This window comes from Gorilla gorilla, chromosome 5 (genome assembly GCF_029281585.2).
Source record: "Gorilla gorilla gorilla isolate KB3781 chromosome 5, NHGRI_mGorGor1-v2.1_pri, whole genome shotgun sequence".
NCBI classification, from domain to species: domain Eukaryota; kingdom Metazoa; phylum Chordata; class Mammalia; order Primates; family Hominidae; genus Gorilla; species Gorilla gorilla.
In genome coordinates, this window is record NC_073229.2 from 53,148,910 (window position 1) to 53,169,530 (window position 20,621).

The 20,621-nt window shown below is 50.4% G+C and overlaps 1 protein-coding gene across 17 annotated transcripts in view; it reads left to right on the forward strand.

Annotated features, from left to right (window-relative positions):
- PPARD (peroxisome proliferator activated receptor delta) overlaps positions 1-20,621 on the forward strand; it is an 83,372-nt gene that overhangs the window by 47,258 nt on the left and 15,493 nt on the right. For 16 of the 17 annotated variants that reach the window (XR_010134251.1, XM_031012295.2, XM_031012290.3 and 13 more), the window contains one exon: positions 18,923-19,153. Coding sequence is in view for 16 of the 17 variants with exons in the window: in XM_031012295.2 (XP_030868155.1) it covers positions 19,024-19,153 (130 nt within the window). In the remaining variant the exon portion in view is untranslated. Of the gene's footprint in view, positions 1-614; positions 723-18,922; positions 19,154-20,621 lie in introns of those variants that run through there. The other variant, XM_055390260.2, reaches the window with a different exon arrangement.

Genomic DNA, 20,621 nt, shown 5'->3' on the forward strand with positions numbered 1-20,621 from the left:
GGGCCAGTGCCAGCACCAGGTATATGCAGCCTGTACTTCCCGGTCTGGGCAGGCAGACGCTGGAACCGCACCAGCAGCTCTCCTCTGTAACGCGGCACGGAAGTATTTATTTCAAGGGTGGCTCAGAGAAGTGAAGCAGTTTGCCCAAAGCAAACTGGTTCCTCCCCTGCATGTGGCAGGCTGTCCTGCAAGCTGGGAGGCGGGCTGTTGGACGCTCCCCAGCCACCCTTGAAATAAATGCTTCCATGCTGTGTTGCAGAGGTGAGCTGCTGGCACCGTTCCAGCCTCCGCCTGCCCAGACTGGGAAGTACAGGCTGCACATACCTGGCACTGGCCCGCTTTAGGGTTGATGCCTGGGATCCCCAGATTGGCCCAGGAATTCCAAGGCCAGTTCAGATGGATGAAGGAAGGTATTGCCTCAGCCTGCCTGGGTTCCTCGGGGGAGAGAGGGAGACAGGAAGCATTAATGGGGGAAAGATGTGCCAAGCCTTGCCAAGCAGGTCATTGTGGGTGGGGAGACACCGCCTACGTGCTTGGGACGCCCCAGGATTTGGGTGGAGGTTCTTGAGGAGGCAGCGAGAAAGGAGGGCTGTGACAGCGACTCTGGAGCACTCTAGAATGGCTCTTAGTGACCTTCTGCTCTGGTGACCCACCAGCAGCCCACCAACCTGTCATCTTCCAATTAGCAGCCATCCCCAGGGCCAGTAGCACCTGAGCACTTGGTAAGTAGAAAGACCCAGTGTCTGCTCCTCATGTTACCCTGGTGTCCTTCCCCAGAGCAGTTGTTTTGGGAAAAACTGGCTCCGGCTGAAGCAGGAAATGGTGCTCCTTGTCAAGGTCATGTTGTCCTGTTGCTATAGAACTGAGAGACCCTGAGGATCAGCCCTCTGAGGTTCCTGTTACCTCTCTTCACACTATTCATCCTCATAGGCCTCCACGAAGGGGGCCAAATTCAGGGCCAGGGCCGGGGCCAAATTCAGGGCCAGGGCCAGGGCCAGGGCCAGTGGCTTGGTGAGGCATAGGCTGTGCTGTATGGGCCCTGTGGGGAGCTCTGGGGAGTTCTTATTCCCCTGGCTCATGGCCACCTTTGACCCTGCATCATGGAGAGACCCCCAGGGCTCTGGCAGCCAAGTGGGCAGGAGCGGAGGGATTGGGCACCTTGGGAGGGAGAGCCCCAGAAGGAAACAGGGTTTATAGACAGACTCCCGGTCATCACTGCTTGTAATGCTTGCTCAGTGAACAGTGGCAGTGCTTTACCTGACTCTTTCAAGAGAGTCCCTTCTCTCTCCTGCTAGGTGGGCTGAGACCCAGACTGGTTAGAAGCCTAACATGACCTGGCGTGTGAGACCTTGCGCTCTCTGAATGTATTCCCCAAGTGTCATCAGTAAGTCACTCCGGTTCTGGCATTTCCCTGTCTTATCCCGCATACCCCTCCTCCTGGCTCTGAGTCCTGAGGAGTGAGATTGCAGTTTTTGACCCATGTTCTTACTGAGAAGCGGGCTGTCATGCAGGTATAATATAAAATCCAGAAGCTGCTGTCAGAATTATGTGAGAATTGGGAGGTGATAGCATGGGCCAATTTTCTGAATCTCTAGGGTGCTTTGATGCTTAAGAAGTCTTTCTGGGCTCCCTGAGATTTGAAACCTCTTGTTTTATCTGTCCTTTCACTCTGGTTCTTCCTTTCCTCTCTTGGGGACTTCATGCTTCTCAAATATTTGTTAAGTGGGTGCTTATATGGGACCTTAGAAAGCAACCAGCTAGGCATGCACTTGGAAAGGGACAGGAGGACTGAGAACAAGACTAAACATTTCTGTGAGATTGAGCAGCAGGAGAGCTTTGCTTCTTTACTGGTGTCAGTATGTGCCTGCAGCTCCTGGGCTGCCTTTACTCGAGTGAGATCCGTTTACAAGACTCCTGACTCTTCTACTCCACTTTATTACAAAAGATGTTGATGCTCATTTTAAAAACAATTTAAACTACAAACATGAATAAAGGTATTTATCTCCCCACCAGTCCCCCTCATTCTCCCTTCCCTCCTGTTCTTAGACTGGTTTCCCCTCCCAGTAGTTTAGGTTGTGGGGCAAGTGTGTGTAGCTCTGCATCAGTGTCTTAAACAAAATGAGTGTGTCGCGGATGCGCAGCTCGGCCACTTCCTGTTTTCTTCGGCTGTATGTCACGGCCATCCTGCCATGGCACCATGTCTGTGCCACCTGCTGCTCTTGGGCATCTGCAGAGAATTCCATGACATGGATCTTAAGTTAGTCTTCTTCAGCTTTTTCTGCTTCATCTTATTTTCTACAATCATTTATATCTGCTTGTAAAACCTTTTTTTAAAAAACTTGCTTACTAGCCACAGCACATGTTCATTTTAGAAAATGTAGAAAAATCAGATAAGCAGCCGGGCATGATGACTCATGCCTGTAATCTCAGCACTTTGGGAGGCCAAGGCAGGCAGATCACCTGAGGTCAGGAGTTCGAGACCAGCCTGGCCAACATGGTGAAACCCCATCTCTACTAAAAATACAAAAATTAGCTGGGTGTGGTGGTGCGTACCTGTAATCTCAGTTACCGGGGAGGCTGAGGTGGGAGAATCACTTGAACCCAGGAGGTGGAGGTTCCAGTGAGCCGAGATCACGCCACTGTACTCCAACCTGCATGACAGAGTGAGACCCTGTCTCCCCGCATCCCCCACCAAAAAAAAAAAAAAAATCAGATAAGCAATAAAAAAAGTAGAAATGACCCCTAAGAGGTAACATTTTGGTGTGTATAATACAAATGTCTTTTACATTTGCTCCCTCATCTCAGCATTGCCACTGCCATTAAAGAAGGTACATGGTCATTAGTCCCATCTCACAGATAGAAAGCCTGAGCCACAGAGAGGGTAGCAGGTTGCCCAGAGGTACACAGCATAGTAAAGACAGAGCTGGGGGTATACCTGTCATATAACTCAGCACTAATGCTCTCTCCACTGTAGCCCACTCGCTGTCTTCGCACCTTGGGACAGAGAAGGGGGTGCCAGGCATTGGATTTCAGATGCGTTGAACTGCCTTATCCGAAGGTTAATAGACAGATGACTGCTTGAGGAAAGCCCCTGATTGACTTAGGAGAAGAGGTAGAAGACACGCTCTTCAGGTTTACAGACGATATGAGACAAGGGATTGTTTGTGCTTTAGAGAACAGAATCGGGCTTAGAAAACTCTCAAAGAGCTCTAATGACAGGTCAGGAGCAACAGGATAAACTTTGGAAGGGGTGGATGTAAAGGGGGTCCCTTCTATTTCCGTAAGCACAGGAAGGCCTGACTTGATGTTCAGGCAGTGACGACTGGTCTGCCTGGGAGTCATAGTGGACTGTAAGCAGGGGGACATGTCATTTCAACACTTTAACTTCATCTTACTTCCTGGGAGTGTTAGGAGCCACACATCAAGAGGACAAGATGAACTAAGGAAGAGGGTTTGGGAACCTGTCAAATGACAAATGCTACAGTGACAGAGGTTTCACCTAGAGAAGATGGGTTTGGGGAGGAAAACGTGCAGGCCAAGACTTGGTGACCAGGGCCAGGCAGGACAGGACCAGGAATGGCAGTTAGTTGAAGGGAGAGTCTAATTGGTCAGGATACAGAACACCTTTTTAGCATTAGAGTTCAGGAATAGTAGCGAGAGGCAGTACAGTAGAGTGGTTAAGAGCTCCTGCTCTGATGGCTTACTGGCTCCTGGCTCCCAGAGTCTTGGAAGTTACCTCACTCTTCCATGTTCCAATTTTCTCATCTGTAAATGGGGATAATGGGTACCTGCCTTATAGTCCACTTGTAAAACCTAAGGGAGTTACTCCATGAAAGCAGCTTAGAATAATGCCTGGCACACAGAGGTGCCGTGCGCTGTTTGATTCACACGGAAGCTGGGTAGGCTCCATGGAAGAAGAGTTGTGGAAGGTCTTCTGCATGCATTTGGTATGACCTGCTTACCCAGCCTTTTCCATTCCCTGCCTCCCTGTCTCCTTCTTTCTTTCTCCATCTTCCTTTCCTGGGTCTAGGATCCTACATTTCCCCTACCTAGAACACCTTACCCCTCAGTCTTTATTTTCTTCTTTGAAACTCTTAAGTATTGTATTTCTTCTTCTTCTTCTTCTTTTTTATTTTTAGACAGAGTCTCGCTCTGTCGCCCAGGCTGGAGTGCAGTGGCATGATCTTGGCTTACTGCAAGCTCCACCTCCCAGGTTCACGCCATTCTCCTGCCTCAGCCTCCCGAGTAGCTGGGACTATAGGCGCCCGCCACCACGCCTGGCCAATTTTTTGTATTTTTAGTAGAGACAGGGTGTCACCGTGTTAGCCAGGATGGTCTCGATCTCCTGACCTCATGATCCGCCCACCTCGGCCTCCCAAAGTGCTGGGATTACAGGCATGAGCCACCGCGCCTAGCCCTATTTCTTCTTCTTTAAATTGTTTTTATTAAAAAAAAAAAAAAGGGCCAGGCATGGTGGCTCATGCCTATAATCCCAGCACTTTGGGAGGCCGAGGCAGGCAGATCATGAGGTCAGGAGACAGAGACCATCCTGGTTAACGTGGTGAAATCCCGTCTTTACTAAAAATACAAAAAATTAGCTGGGCGTGGTAGCATGCGCCTGTAGTCCCAGCTACTCAGGAGACTGAGGCAGGAGAATTGCTTGAACCCAGGAGGCAGAGGTTGCAGTGAGCCGAGATTGCACCACTGCACTCCAACCTGGGCAACAGAGTGAGACTCTGTCTCAGTAAAGAAAAAAATGAGACAGGGTCTTTCTGTGTTTCCCAGGGTGGTCTGGAACTCCTGGGCTCAAGCAATCCTCCCATCTCAACCTCCCTGCCCAGCTGCTGTGCCCAGCAGTATTTTCTATAATTAGCATAGTGTACTTTTCAGATTATCTTGAAGACCCAGCTCTCCTTGACCTTGAACCTTCCCTGAGGCCTCCAGAGGCAATTTCCTCCTCAGGACTCAGCTGCCCTTCACTCTTCCCTCGTGCACAGCCTGTCCTGTGAGTAGGTGCAGGTACTGACTGGTCTTATCTTTCGCCTTGAAAATATAAACGTTTTAAAGGCACCTGAGGATTTGTCAGCACCTCCCCACCCCCACTCTGGGTCTGACCTAGGACTCTGAGTCAGGGAGGCCTCCCTCCACTGAGTAATAGTAGCCTTGGGATCTGCTCAGCAAGAGGATTGTATAGTTTAAGGGAGGAAGAAGCACCAGTGCTGCCTCCCCATGGGAAAAATGAAGCCCCCCCTCCCGCAACCACCACCACCACAGAACCACCAACCCCAACATCACTTGGCAGATTAGCAAAAGAACTAGCCAGACACTGCTAGGCCCCTCAGGCTTCTAGATTCGCTCTCCACCACATTTCTACCAATTTATGCTCATCTTGATGAGCTCCTCCTTTGAAGGGTCTGGAATGGTCTGGAGTGGTCTGGAAAGCAGGGTCAGATACCCCTGGAAAACTGAAGCCCGTGGAGCAATGATCTCTACAGGACTGCTTCAAGGTGCATGGTGAACAGACATCTTTTTCCAGTTAAGCCAGTTACTCCTCTGATACTTGAGGATTATGTGAATCTAACAACAGACAAAAATCTCTGCCTCATGGGGCTTATATTCTTTGGGAAGAGACAAGCACTAAACAAATAAGGAAATATATATACACTCTGCCAGATAGCCATAAGACGGATGGAGAAAGTTGAAGCAGGGAAGGGAGATGGAAGTACCTGAGGGTGGACTACGCAGATTTGAAATAGGGAAGCCAGGGAAGACCTCACTGAGATGGCCACATTTGAGAAAGGACCTGAAGAAGGTGAGGCAGTGAGCTGTGGAGATGGGTAACTGGGGAGGGGGAAGAACTTTAGCTAGAGAGAAAAGCCGCCACAAAGGCCCACTGAAGGCAGGATATGCCTGCTGTGTCGAGACCAGCAGGAGGCCGTGTGCCTGGTACTTAATATACCAGAAGGAGTGGAGCAGGCAGGGGTACCAGTTCCAGAAGGACTTGCTGGCAGGTATTAAGATGGGCTTTTTCTCTGAGGTAGGAAGCTCCAGGAAGGATTTGATCACAGGAGGGACAGAATCTGAATTGTATTTTAGAAGGATCACTTTGACTGCTGTACAGAGAGTGGGTGGTGAGGTGGGAGGCAGAAGCCAGAAAGCCAGTTAGGAGGCCGTTAAGTAATCCAGGCAAGAGGTGGTGTTGGCTGGGACCAGGGTCATAGCAGTAGAGGTGGTGAAAAGTAATTAGATTCTGTATATTTATTAAAGGCAAAGCCAGCAAGATTCCTTGACTCTAACTTGAAGGTTGGAGTTTTCATTTACTGAGATGAGAGAGACCATGGGGGGAAGGTAAAGGGCTCGGTTTTGGATGTGTTACGCTTGTGCTGCCATTGGACATCCGTGTGGAGGTGTCAGAGAAGCTGGCCTGGAGAAATAAATTGGGGAATCATCAGCATACTGAAGGCATTGGAAGGCACAAGCTGGCATAAGATCAGAAAGAGACGGAGCGTAGATGGAGAATGAAAGAGACCTTTAGAGATTAGGAAGAAAATTGCTGACTGAGACCAACAAAGTAGATTGATACGGAGCAGCCAGTGATATCAGAGGAAAACCTGGGAGGAAGCCAAATGAAGAGAAGGCGTAGAGGAGGAGGGATCGAGCAGTCATATCACTATCACGTGCTATCGTGGGTCAAGTAAAATAAAGATCATAAGTGTTACCGAAAGTTTCAAAGTACAGTGACATTGGCCGGGCGCGGTGGCTTATGTCTGTAATCCCAGCACTTTGGGAGGCCAAGGTGGGTGGATCACATGAGGTTATGAGTTCAAGATCAGCCTGGCCCACATGGTGAAACCCTGACTCTACCAAAAAATATAAAAATTAGCCGGGCGTGGTGACGCATGTCTGTAGTCCCAGCTATGGGAGTCTGAGGTGGGAGAATTGCTTGAATCCAGGAGGCAGAAGTTGCAGTGAGCTGAGATTGAGCCATTGCACTCCAGCCTGGGCAACAGTGAGACCCTGTCCCCCAAAAAAAAGGCCGGGCGTGGTGGCTCATGCCTGTAATCCCAGCACTTTGGGAGGCCGAGGTAGGCGGATAACTTGAGGTGGGTTCAAGACTAGCCTGGCCAACGTGGTGAAACTCCATCTCTACTAAAAATACAAAAATTAGCTGAGTGTGGTGGCAGGCACCTGTAATCCCAGCTACTCCGGAGGCTGAGACAGGAGAATCACTTGAACCCAGGAGGCAGAGTTTGCACTGAGCTGAGATCGTGCCACTATACTCCAGCCTGGACGACAAAGTGAGACTCTGTCTCAAAAAAAAAAAAAACAAAAAAACAAAGGCTGGGTGCAGTGGCTCATGCCTGTAATTCCAACACTTTTGAGATGCCAAGGCGGGAGAATCGCTTGTGATCCAGGAGGAGTTCAGTTCAAGACCAGCCTGGCCAACATGGTGAAAACCCATCTCTACTAAAAATACAAAAATTAGTTGGGTGTGGTGGCATGAATCTGTAGTCCCAGCTACTCTGGAGGCTGAAGTAGGAGGATCACTTGAGCCTAGGAGGTGGTTCAGTGAACTGAGGTCACACCTGCACCCCAGCCTAGTGACAGAGCAAGACTCTGTCTCAAAAAAAAAAAAAAAAAAAAAAAAAAAATCACCTACCACCCTCTTCATACAGGGGAACTTTCTTCTATTCTTTTTCTAGTCATTTTCTTGAGAATCATGATCTTTATGTAAATTCGTATTGTATTTTTCACTTAAGTTATTAAATATTCTATGAAAACATGAGTTTAATGACTAGGTAATACTCAGTTGTCTGGGTGTGCCCTAATATATTTAACCATTCCTCTATTATCGGGCATTGGGCCATTTCTGATTTTTTGTTATTATAAATAACATTGCGGTGAACAGCTCAGTGTTTTCCTATAAGGGGAAGTATAGGGTCAAAGAACATGAGCGCTTTTAGGTGAGACTTGAACTTGAGATCCCTGGGTTCTCCTGGACAGACTGACCAATCACAGCTTAACTGTGGGATTTTTCCGTGTCTCCTCTCTCCCTGGGAAGGTTGAGAAGTCTCTCTGCCCTGCAGATCCCTATTCCTGCCTCCCCACTGCAATTGCACGTCCCATTTCTCCTGGGCCAGTCAGAGTTTCATTGCCTCTCATGGGGCCTGCTGGCCACCCACTCAGTGGCTGCCCTTCTTCTCCTTACCACCAGCCTTCGTCCCCTCACCTAGAGCATTCACAGGCGAGCAAGAGCCAGTCAGAGCTTCCCTCAGAGTAGGGGGTGTAGTAATAAATGAAATAGCCCTGCCTTCACTCATTTCACTGGGTCAAGTAAGTGATGTGTGATGTACCTGAAAGCACTTCAGGAACTTAAGAGTCTCATGCTCTACCAACTGAGCTAGCCAGGTGCCCTTAAAGGGCTGTCCTAGTCTTAATTGTTTGAAAAGAAATAGGTAGCTGGGCATGGTGGCTCACGCCTGTAATCTCAGCACTTTGGGAGGCTGAGGCGGGCGGATAACCTGAGCCCAGGAGTTCGAGACCAGCCTGGGCAACATGGCAAAACCCCGTCTCTACAAAAAATACAAAAATTTGCCAGGCGTGGTGGTGCACACCTGTGGTCCCAGCTACTCAGGAGGCTGAAGTGGGAGAATCACCTGATCCCAGGAAATCGAGGCTGCAGTGAGCTGTGATTGTGCCACTGCACTCTAGCCTGGGTGACAGGGAGATCTTGTCTAAAAAAAAGAAAAGAAAAGAAAAGAAAAAGGTATAAGTGGTGGTGTCCACATTGTAACCACAGAGCCCCTAAAGCAGGGCTGTTGACCTATGGTTGGCATCCTGGTCACGAGAGCTCTGTGTCAGATGTGTGAGGGGCTTGGGTGTAGTTGTCAAGCCTGGGAATGTGGCTGTTAGTATCGATTGGCCTCATGCCAAGCAGTGCCAAGTGCCACGTCTGCTCCCCAGATACCTGTGTTTGTATGTGTGTGTCATAGTCGGGAATCACTGAGACCAGGACCTCTGGGAGGCTGGAGCCTGGGAGGGCAGAGCAGGAACAGGCCTTGGAGATGATCTAATTCTGACATTTCACTCAGTGAGGACACAGGTGGGGCAGCCAGAGAGGTACTCAGCTCTGAGTCAGGGCCCCATCCCTCAACTCCTCAGCCTGAGTCTTCCCGGGAACACAACAGGCAGCTGCTTCCCAGACCTTGCAGGGCTCCAGGTGGCCTTCCCCTCCCGCCGACTCCCTTGCCGGGTTTGCTGTAACTATTGCTCCTCCGAGCCTGGCTGAAATCATCTTCAGTCTGTTATCATCTTCAGTCTGTTCTCCACAGCAGCCTGAAAAGTCTTTGTAAAAATGCAGCTCTGTTCCTCCCCATCCTCTTCATAACCCCCTTGGCTCTCTGCTCCTCCCAGAATAAATACCCACATCCTCACCTTACCCTTCAAGACACTGAGTGACCTCTAGCCACAGCCCTTCTCTCTACCCACAGACAGCCCAGGTCCTCATTCCTTGGGCCTTTTCACATCACTGTTCCCATCACCCTGGAATCCCACTCAGCTTGCCTGGGCCAGAGGCTACGTAAGATCCTCAGGAAAGCGTCTCCTGGCCACCCGCACCTGACTCATGTGCTCTGAGTGCCGCACCTTGCTTGGCATTTGTCCTTCATAGCCCTGGTCATTGCTGGCTAATGTAGCCTGGCACATGGTGGTAGGTACTTGACAAATATTTGTTGAACAAGTGAATGAAACCAGCTGGCAGGGACTAGAAGGGCAGAGGGGCAGGGACAGTGTCCACAACCATAGCCCCTGTGGTCTTAGCTGAGAAGGGCTCTGGCTCGGTCCCTGGTGAGTCTCTCTGCTGGCCGGCAGAACCACCCTACCCTGGAAGCCCTCTCCATGTAGTGTGAGGGGTCTCAGGCCCATTCAGGCTTCCGTAGGAGAGATCTGGGTCTCTTCTGGGACCTGAGCAGGCCTTTCCTTTACCTCGTTGGCATCTCTCAGCGTTTTATTTGGTTTTAAAAATGTCTCCCCCTTCCCCCGACCAACCCTGGATTATAAAGGTATCCCACGCTCACTGTGAAGAAATTGGATAACATAGGAAAATATAATTAAGAAAATCGAAATCACCTACAGCTCCACCCCTCAGAGAAAAGTACCCTTAACATTTGTGGCCATGTCTTTTCAGTTTTGTTTTTATGCATGTGTATGTGCTTTGACATTGCTGAGCTTCTCTTTGTGAAAACCACAGATTTTTCGCAGTCTTCAGTGGCTGCGGTCAGAGGTGGTCAGCACGTTAGTGCTCCCAGTGGAGAGGTGATGCAGGGATCTGGGTGCCCCTTTCTCCCTACTGCAGGTGGGTGGGTGGGCACACCCAAGGCCCCCTTCTGTGGCAGCTTTCCTATCCCTGGTGAAGAGTACCTTCCTGTCTCTGGTCTCTTCTCCAGTACATTCTCCAGCCCTGGAGGCTGTTCCTAGGGGGCTGCCTCGTGGGGCAATGGGAAGAATTGTGGAATGCGTGGGTGGCCTCCTGGCTGTCTTTTCTCTGGTTCCAGCACTCTCTGAACAAAACCAGCCCCAGGCCACTCCTGGGGATTGGCCTCAGGTGACTCTCTGGGCTGACTCTGGCCAGCTAGAAGGCCACCCGGGCTTCTCCTGTGTCCTTAAGAGGGTGGGGTGACCTGGATTGGCAAATAGTAAGCAGAGAACACGGCAGAATTGCTGGCCTAGAAAACCAGGTCACTAGGTCAGCACTTGGATTAATGATTGGTAAGAAAGGTTGGGAGAGAATCAGCCAGACCCATTCTCCCATGACATCCCTCACTTCTGATCCCAAAAGCACCTGCCATGGAGACGGGGCAACCTCTGTCTTGTATCCAGAGGCTGCCCCTTATTCCGTTGCAGTATGGGAGGAAGGAGATGACAGCAGCTGGGTCACCTGCATGTGGGGCGAGAAGGGGAGGAAGGTTTAGGCCCTTCTCCCTGAAAAAAGAAGCATGTGCCCAGAGTAGGGGGCTCCCTGCCAGTTCTCTCCCCACAATTGATGGTGAGGCAGGGAACTGGGAAGTTCTGTCTGTGGAGGTCCCTTGGGTTTCAGCAGGCTAGCACATTTCTAGGACTGGAATATCACCGTACAATCCCTTAACACAAGCCATAGGTGATAATAATAGCAGCAGCCACTGTGGTCCTTATTTGTAGGACCCTTACTATCTACCTGGCACTGTTAAGCAGTTACTGCATCGTTATTTATTCCACACAGCAGCCTCTCAGGTTAGTGGTAGTATTCCAGTTTTAATGTCTTCCCCAAGTCATAGGATGGGAGGGATGAGCCAGGGTGTGAACCCAGGCCTGACTGAAGCTGGTGGAATTCACTTCTTTGGAGTATTGCATCTCGATGGCAGTAATATATGAAAACTGATACAGTAGCAAGTGCTACAACTCTGAATAATGTGGCTAAGGCTCATGTTTTTAGTATATTTATTCATCCAGCAAACGTATGTTGAGGACCCACTAAATGCCAGGCACCGTGCCAGGTGCTGGGACCTACCTCAGTAAGATACAGGGCATTCTCTGGGAAACTGATAACATGGTGAGGCCAGAGTAGTTAGCAGACATTGCAGTTTGGTGTAGTGATTGCAGATCTGGAGGGCCTGGGTCAGGGTTGTGGTGAGAAGGAACAGAATGGAGCTAGTCCAGGAGAGCTTCCCGGAAGAGGAGGTGCAGACAGGTCGCGAAGGAGAGAAGGTTTTAGCTAGTGGAGGGGATGGCATTCAAGGCAGGTGCCAGTTCAAGCCTCCATGCTCAGGGAGTGATGTGGGATCATGAGGCACATAGGCAGGCAGAGCAGGAGGATAGGCCTGGAGAGGGAGGCAGGGACCAGAGCCTGTGGCTGTCTTCAGCACACAGGAGTCATTTTCTGGCAGTAATGTCCAGAAGGGCTTTGACCAAGGTGTTCTTGACAGAAACAGCTGGGGACTGGCAGCCAGACAGAGGATTCAGAGGTGATGGCTCCAGACTGAGACTAAGGAGCCCCAGCTGGGCGAGGACATGCCAGCTCCTGGTCCAGTCTTACCCAGCACCATATATGAGGCACACAGTAGAGTGGCTAAGACCTGAGCCAACCTGCCTTGACTCAAATCCTGCTTCTCTAGTTACTGTGTGACCTTGAGCCAATTACTTTGCCTCTCTGTGCCATAATTTCCATGTCAGTTAAATGGAGATGATAATAGTACCTGCCTCTTAGGGTTGTTGTGAGGATTACATTTGCCAACATACACAGAGCATGGTGTGTAATAAGTCCTTGGAGAAGGGAAGCTAGTATTATTGTGATGGAGGTGGTGATCCAGCTTAGGCTCTGGTACAGTAAGAAGGTCCATCAGGCTGTACCATGTGGCAGATGGAGCCCATGGAGGCCCCTGGCACACTGACTGTCCCCACTCATCCCCTGGGTAGGGCAGAAGTGTTCCCACACCGTACAGCCTGCCAGTGGGCATCAGGGAAACGCCTGAGTCACCACGAGGAGTACGAGGCACTTGGGGGTTGCCCAGCTGACCAGGAGCACAGAGGGCTGCCCTGAAAGTGAGCCCCTCCCTACTCCTAGCAGAGACGGGGAAGGGAGACAACTGGACTTGGTGGGAAGGACTGGGCCCCAGGTGGCTTAGTTGCTCTGGCCCCAGACCAGGTCTCTCTAGAGCTCTGGGTCATTTGGGTTAAGCTTCTAACTACCACTGCCCATGAAATTCACCTGCCAATGGGCAGTGGATGGAGTCATGCCCCTCCCTGCACCTAAGCTCTCCGAAGGGCTGAGTTTCTTCGTGGGGCCAGACAGTGGGTATTGGAATGGGAGCATGGGGGCTGCATGTGCACTGCAGGCTTGTGTGTGTGTGTGTGTGTGTACACACATACATATATGTCAGAATTGGAATAGTCCAGGGGTTTGTTTTGCAAGAAATCCTTTTATTTTTATTTTTTGAGATGGAGTCTTGCTCTGTTGCCAGGCTAGAGTGCAGTGGTGTGATTTTGGCTCACTGCAACCTCTGTCTCCCTAGTTCAAGTGATTCTCTTGCCTCAGCCTCCCAAGTAGCTGGGATTACAGGTGCGTGCCACCACACCCGGATAACCAGGGGTTTCGCCATGTTGGCCAGGCTAGTCTTGAACTCCTGACCTCAGGTGATCTGCCTGCCTCAGCCTCCCAAAGTGCTGGGATTATAGGCGTGAGCCCCCTTGCCCTTCCCCCATGCCTCATGCAAGAAATTATTTTGCTAGGGACTACTTTTTGGTGAGGGGCTACATTGCTGCATTCGTGCCCCCTCATTCTGGCTCAGGGCCCTTGTGTTGTCTGGGGGTCTGAAGCTCCAGCCTGTTAAGTGGGGCAAAGCTGTGACATGATCAGAGGGCTTCTGGCTCTGGCATAGTGCTGGGGCGTGGAGAGGGGAGATAGCCAACACTGGGAGCCAGACCAAAAAAAAAAAAAGCCAGGGTTTTTTGCCGGCGTACAAATTAAACTTAGTGCCTGGCTGTATTGTGGTTGTTGTTGTTGTTTTGAGACAGAGTCTCCTCTGTCACCCAGGCTGGAGTGCAGTGGTGCGATCTCGGCCCACTGCAACCTCTGTCTCCCAGGTTCAAGCGATTCTTGTGCCTCAGCCACCCACGTAGCTGGGATTACAGGCGTGCGCCACCATGCCTGGCTAATTTTTGTATTTTTAGTAGAGATGGGGTTTCACCATGTTGGCCAGGCTGGTCTCGAACACCTGACCTCAAGTGATCCACCCACCTTGGCCTCCCAAAGTGCTGGGATTACAGGCATGAACCACCGCACCTGGACTTTTTTTTGTTTTTGAGACAGGGTCTCAATCTGTCCTCAGGCTGGAGTGCAGCAGTGCGATCTTAGCTCACTGAAACCTCTCCCCTCTGGGTTCGAGTGATTCTCGTGCCTCAGCCTCCGAGTAGCTGGGATTACAAATGTGCACCACCGCACCTATCTGATTTTTGTATTTTTAGTAGAGACGGGGTTATGCCATGTTGCCCAGGCTGGTCTCGAACTCCTAGCCTCATGTGATCTGCCTGCCTCGGCCTCTCAAAGTGCTGGGATTACAGGCATGAGCCATGCCCGGCCCAGCCTGTGCTATCTTTAGTGCCAGGGCTTAAGAAAGGAAGAGGAGAATAGGGTTCATTGCAGGAATTGTGGTGGGTGGGGTGGCAGCTACCTGAGAAAATCTAGACAGTGGGCCTAGGTCCAGTGGGTCAGGGGAGAGAGCCTAGGGGTCAAGGTTGCTCCTGGCTGGGCAAGCTGAGAACAGGGAGCAACCTTGGCTCAGGGTAGATGACAGACCTCAGCTGTAGATGGAGCAATGAGGCCATATGAAAATGGCAGGCTTCTGGCAAAATGCAGGGATGGGCTGCAGCACAGCAGTTCAATCTAAATAGGAGCAGCCCAAGGGACGTGGGTAGGTTTTAGAACAGCCAGGCTACAGCTCCCCTTCCTCTTCACTGGTGTCCTTGAGAGGCCACAGTCAGAAGAGACAATTCCAGGCTAGGGAGAGATGTCAGCGTGGGAACTAGAGACCCTGGTCCCAAATTCAAAACTCTAGCCAGAGTCCAGAACTGCATCTGAGTCTAAGAGGCAACCACTTACACCTCCCGAAACTGAGAACAGTTTTACCGGTTCTGGTGAAAAAAAACCCACTACCAGCTCATATGTGGGAGTGGGAGCTGAGGCTCTGCTGAGTAACACGGCCCAGCGCACACAGCTGTCAGGGCCTGGCCCGGCTTGAGTCCCGCTGTGTCCGAAGCTCTGCCATTTTCTGCTTCGTCCTCTAGCATGTTCTGAGATGCCCTGTTGGGATCCTCAGGCCTGTCACTTTTGTCATCTGCAAGGGGGGCCTATAAGGCCTTAATGGGGGCTGGCGAGGCTAGAGTGGGAGCGTGACGCATAGTGGGAGCTCAGTCAGCTCCCTCCCCTCCCTCCAGGATTTGGTCCTGACAGGGAGCTCCATCAGGTCTTCCCCAGGGTCACCAGAGGCTCAGATGCTGTGTTGTCAAGTATATATACCAGGCAGTATTGTAGCTTTTCGTCCTCTGTTACTGCCTGCTAAGCGGGGACCCCACATCTTCATGTCCTTCTCTTCCTGGCTCTCATCACCACAGCCTGGTGTACATTGCCCCGTGTCCACTGACACCCATGCCACATGGGTCCAAAAACAGAGTGTGTTCTCATTGCCTCATCCCACTCACCCTGGGCTCCGCCGCCACTGCGCTGTGGCTCTCGGGGGTCCCACCATCTGACCCTTGTCACCCGTGCTGCTCCTTCTCTTGGGACTCATCCCTTCTGAGGCCTCCCGTGGCCCCTTCTCACCCTCCCCTACCTCCTCCATCTCCAGGCTTTCAATCTGGTGGAGCATAAAGAATCAGTGTTTCTGGTACTTGTTATTTGGATAATGGCACCTAATGCTAAATGACGAGTTAATGGGTGCAGCACACCAGCATCGCACATGTATACATAGGTAACTAACCTGCACATTGTGCACATGTACCCTAAAACTTAAAGTATAATAATAATAAAATAAATAAATAAATAAAATAAACTTTGAAAAAAAGATTTCAGCTAAAATTAGTTTCCTCTCCACGCAGAGTCTGAATATATTATAAAAATAAAAGAATAATTGTCTTTCACACAATAAAAAAAAAAAAAGCTGACTAATGCCACTACAGTCACACACTGCTGTTGGTAATTGCCAGGGTCCTTTTTCCAGTATTGTGGCCAACTTCCACCCCAGAACCCCACTCTACTCTTGAGCTAAGTGTCTTTATGTCTCCTATTTTAAATTAGGATTGTGTTCAGTTGCATGCAACAGAAATCCGGCAATCAGTGCCGGTAAAACAAGTTTGATTTTTTCACCTAACAAGCAGTCTGGAGGCCGGCATTGCAGGGTGGGTCCAGCAGCTTTGGGAGGCCGCAGTGGCCAGGTGCTTTCGGACTTTTCACCCACCCTCCTACCCTGTCTTCTGCTGCTCCGAAGGCAGCTGCTACACCTCTAGGCATAGTATTCCTGTTCCAGGCAGGAAGACGGGAAGGGCAGAAGTTTGTCTCTCTATTAGGAAATAATAGCTTTTTCGGAAGCTCCTCCTGGTAGATTTCTGTTCACATATTGCTGGTCAGAATTATGCCAATGAACACTGTAGCTGCAAGAGAGCTTGGGGAAATTGAGTGTTTAGGTAGGCACAGATTGCTGATCCAGAGAAGACTGAGACTCAGAAGGAAGGAGAATGGAGCTGGGGAGAAGTAGGAGTGACTGCCCCAGCTGCCACTTGGAGAAAGCCACGGGGTGAGCAGGACAGCACCTGTGAACATTTCCTGTGCTCTGGGTCTGGTGCTTCTCAAGTTTAACACCCAGGGGCGAGCGGTCAGGGACTGATCCTTGAGGAACTGATATACATTAAACAAACTATCAAGTCCCTACAATGCAGTGTAAATGAGTAAAGAGCCTGCAGGGGAGAAACTGCCACTAGTGGAGACCATGCGAGTGGGCAGCCATTGCTTGGCTCTGGGGGTGGGTGCCAGAGGCATGCAGGTGCCCAAGGGCCAGGTCTGCCCAATTTTCAAGAGAAGCCAGAAAACCAAAATTTTTAAAGGTTTTTTCGTTCTAACTCTATTTTGAAAAAAGTTTTGTGTTACAGAGTAAGTTGCAGAGATTTTACAGAGTCCCCACATATCCTTCACCCAGCTCACATTAAATCTTACATAAAGGAACACTGGTACAATACTATTAACCAAAGTCAGTGTGTTGTTCAGACCTTACCAGTTTTTCTGCCACTGCCCCCTTTCTGCTTCGGGGATCTGGTCCAGGATCCCACATTCATTTAGTTGTGTCTCTGTGGTCTGCTCCTGTCTGTGAGGCTTCCTCAGTCACAAAGCTAGAGGTTTACGTGACCTTTTCCAGGTTTTCCCACTCTACTGTAATGATTTGGAAATCATACATCGGCATCTTGAGACATCTTTTGAGAAGTAAAGGGACTTGAGCTGATTGAATGTTGATCACTCCCTCTCATCTTCCACATTATTAAGTTTTGCCTTCTTATTTTATTATAATTTAAATTATTTTTAAGCCAGGCACAGTGGCTCATGCCTGTAATTCCAATACCTTGGTAGGCCAAGGTGGGCAGATTGCTTGAGCCCAGGAGTCCAAAACTAGCCGGGGCAACATAGCAAAACCTTATCCCTAAAAAAAAATACAGAAATTAGCTGGTGTGGTAGTGCACGCCTGTGGTCCCAGCTACTTGGGTGGCTGAGGTGGGAGGATCGCTTGAGCACGGGAGATAAAGGCTGCAGTGAGCCATGATTGCGCCACTGCACTCCAGCCTAGGCGACAGAGTGAGACTGTCTCAAAAAACAATAACAACAACAAAAAAAAACCCCATCAGAAAACAGCTAAGAGTTTTGTGGTGTTGTTTTATTTTAGGTTCAGGGTACAGATGCAGGTTTGTTATATGGGTGAACTTGTGTCACAGGGGTTTATTATACAGATTATTTCATCACCCAGGTACTAAGACTAGTACCCAATAGTTATTTTTTCTGCTCCTCTCCTCCTCCCAGCCTCCACCCTCAAGTAGGCCCCGAGGTTATTGTTAAGTCCAAGCAAGGGAAGGCCTGGTGGAAATGAATGTGTAGCCTTAACATGTTTTGAGAGGGAATGATTTACTACCAGTTGGAAGTTGCTTTGCTGTGAAGCTGGTAGTGGTTCTCAAACTTGGCTGTACATTACAATCACCAGGACAATTAAAAAATAAGAAACCCAATGTCCAAGCTGCTCCCCAAACCAATCAAAGGAGAATCTCTGGGGATGGGACCAGGCATCTGTCTTTTTAAAAACTCCCCAGTGACTACAGTGTACAGCCGAGTTGGCAGGTCTAGAGCAGGGAGAGAGAGCAGAAGGAGTCTCTGATCACTCCAGGTTCTGGCTCTGATGAGTGGGTAGACAGGCAGGTGGGTCGCTAAAGTAAAGATTACTAGAGGACGAATGGGTTTGGGGAAAATGATGGGTTCTGTTTGGATAGATTGATTTTGAGCTGTCGGTAAAATATCTAAGAGGTGGGGTCCCACAGATGCTTAACATCGTAAAGCAGATCTTTGCTTCTCCTGATCCTTCCACAAGGTCTGGTGCAGACATTACCCCGCTGGGAGACTCTCCACAGTACCTCATGATCTTATCATCTCTGACTGTGGCATTTGTGGATAATGTTTTACTTGCTAAGTGTTGGAACTGTCTCCTCCTGGGTGATGTGGACATGGCGTCACCACCCAGTAAGTTGTCACCTTGGAAAGACTCCAGGACAGAGCACATCTTCCTTTTTCTGATGTCTCTGCTATTGAGGCCATGGTTGCAGATCTGCTGTCAACATGAGCCAAGAACAGCAGGGCTTTATGTCTTTTTTCCACACCCAGCCACTGAAAGGATGGGACTCACCCCTTCAGGAACAGTAGCACAGCAGAGCCGTGATTCTTGGGCCTGAGTGCTGGTAGGGACAGGGTCGGGGATGGGAGGCGTGATGCATATCTGGATCTCCAGGTGGGCTGAAGAGTTGGGAAAAGCCCCTCAAGTCATTCCAATGTGCTTCCTGGAGACTCAGAACAGAAGGCAGCAGAGGAGGCAGGGAAGGGTGGCACAGTGGTGTGTCACCTCTCTAGTTTATGGAGCCTGCTCCGAACCCCACAAACCCACTACAAGAGTCAGGTGGGAAGGGTGATAGGGCAGGTGACTTGTGATACAAGGAGCAGAGACCATGGTATAGCACTGCAGGAACTGGGGAAGGAGCAGGAGCAGAAGAACCCCCTCCATGACAGCAGCCCCCAAGCGTGCCCCACTCGCACCATCCTCTTCCTTGTCACTGCCTCCCCTGACCTCTTCCTGTCTTCTCCTCTGCCCAGGCTGATGGGAACCACCCTGTAGAGGTCCATCTGCGTTCAGACCCAGACGATGCCAGAGCTATGACTGGGCCTGCAGGTGTGGCGCCGAGGGGAGATCAGCCATGGAGCAGCCACAGGAGGAAGCCCCTGAGGTCCGGGAAGAGGAGGAGAAAGAGGAAGTGGCAGAGGCAGAAGGAGCCCCAGAGCTCAATGGGGGACCACAGCACGCACTTCCTTCCAGCAGCTACACAGGTGAGGAGAGGACTGGCAGGGGACACAGGGCAGAGGAGGCACAGCCCAGTGCAGTGGGGATCCTGGCCCTCTGCAAACGCCATCATGTGGGGTGCAGAGTAGCAGAGTGCTGAAGGACTGGAGCCGGAAGCCTGGGTTCACGCCCAGTGCGGTGGGGATCTGCTCTGCCGCTCACCAGCAGTGGGGCCTGGAGCAAGCTGCACCACTTCCTTCTGTAAAACAGGCCAGAGGATGGTAGGTGATGTGGATATGGGCTCTTGTGAGAATTAAATGAGTGGGCATCTGTAACACATGTCATCATCATTATTAGTGTTCCCACCACTGTTAACACAAGGCATCTGAGACCAATCTCCACTAACAGCACACTAGAAAGATCAGCTGTACCTGCGATTGTTATGATCAGTCGAAACACACAGTTCAATTGGTCTGGTAATAATTATACACATCATCATTGAGCTGTATCATAATTAGATAAAAATGCTAAGCAGTTAGTATGAATAACTCAACTAATATTATTTTTATGCAGCCAAGCAGTTGTAGCTTCTCCTGTCTCACTTATTGGTTCCCCTTTATTTATCAGCAGTGCAGACGGTTTTCTCTAGTACCCTGTACTGTTCTGGCATCTTCACCATCATCATGTTATGTTTACCTTCAAAAGCACCCAGAATCCATGTAGCCCCTGGCTTTCCCTGCTGCAGTTCCCCCTGCTTTTTTGTTTTTGTGGTTTTTGAGACATAGTCTCCTTCTGTTGCCCAGACTAGAGTGCAGTGGCACAATCTCAGCTCACTGCAACCTCTGCCTCCTGGGTTCAAGCGATTCTCCTGCCTCAGCCTCCCGAGTAGCTGGGATTATAGGCATGCACCACCACGCCCGGCTAATTTTTGTATTTTTTTAGTAAAGATGGGGTTTCACCATGTTGGCCAGGCTGGTCTCGAACCGCTGGGCTCAAGCAATCCACCCACCTCAGCCTCCCAAAGTGCTGGGATTACAGGCAGGAGCCACCGCGCCTGGCCTGATCCCTCTGCTTCTTGCTTTCTCCCGCCACTTCTCTCCTTACCCAAGTGCTGCAGGCCTGCACATCCAGCTCATCCTCGCTCCTTCCCTTAGAGGGAACTCAGGGTCATAAGGATGTACTGCCGGGAGTAGACACCCTGCACTCGCTGCTGCTTTCAGCTGCAGGAGATCCTAGCCACAGGCGGTGACTCAGGCAGAGGAGCAAGCCCACCCCACAGAAATGGGCTGTGGACCCCTGTGACTGCATGGAGCGGGAGGAGGCAGTTTGTGTCCAAGCTAAGTCAGGGTGGAGGCTGTGGAGGTAGCGCAGGCTCCTGTTTGGGTCTGCAGCTAAGATGGGTCTGAATCCTGGAGCCACACCACCTTGAACCTGCAAAGCAAGTCCCAGAATTTTGCAGAAGTTCTTCCTCTTCAGTGTATAGAGTTGGGTGGAGGGAGTATAGAGCCATCATTC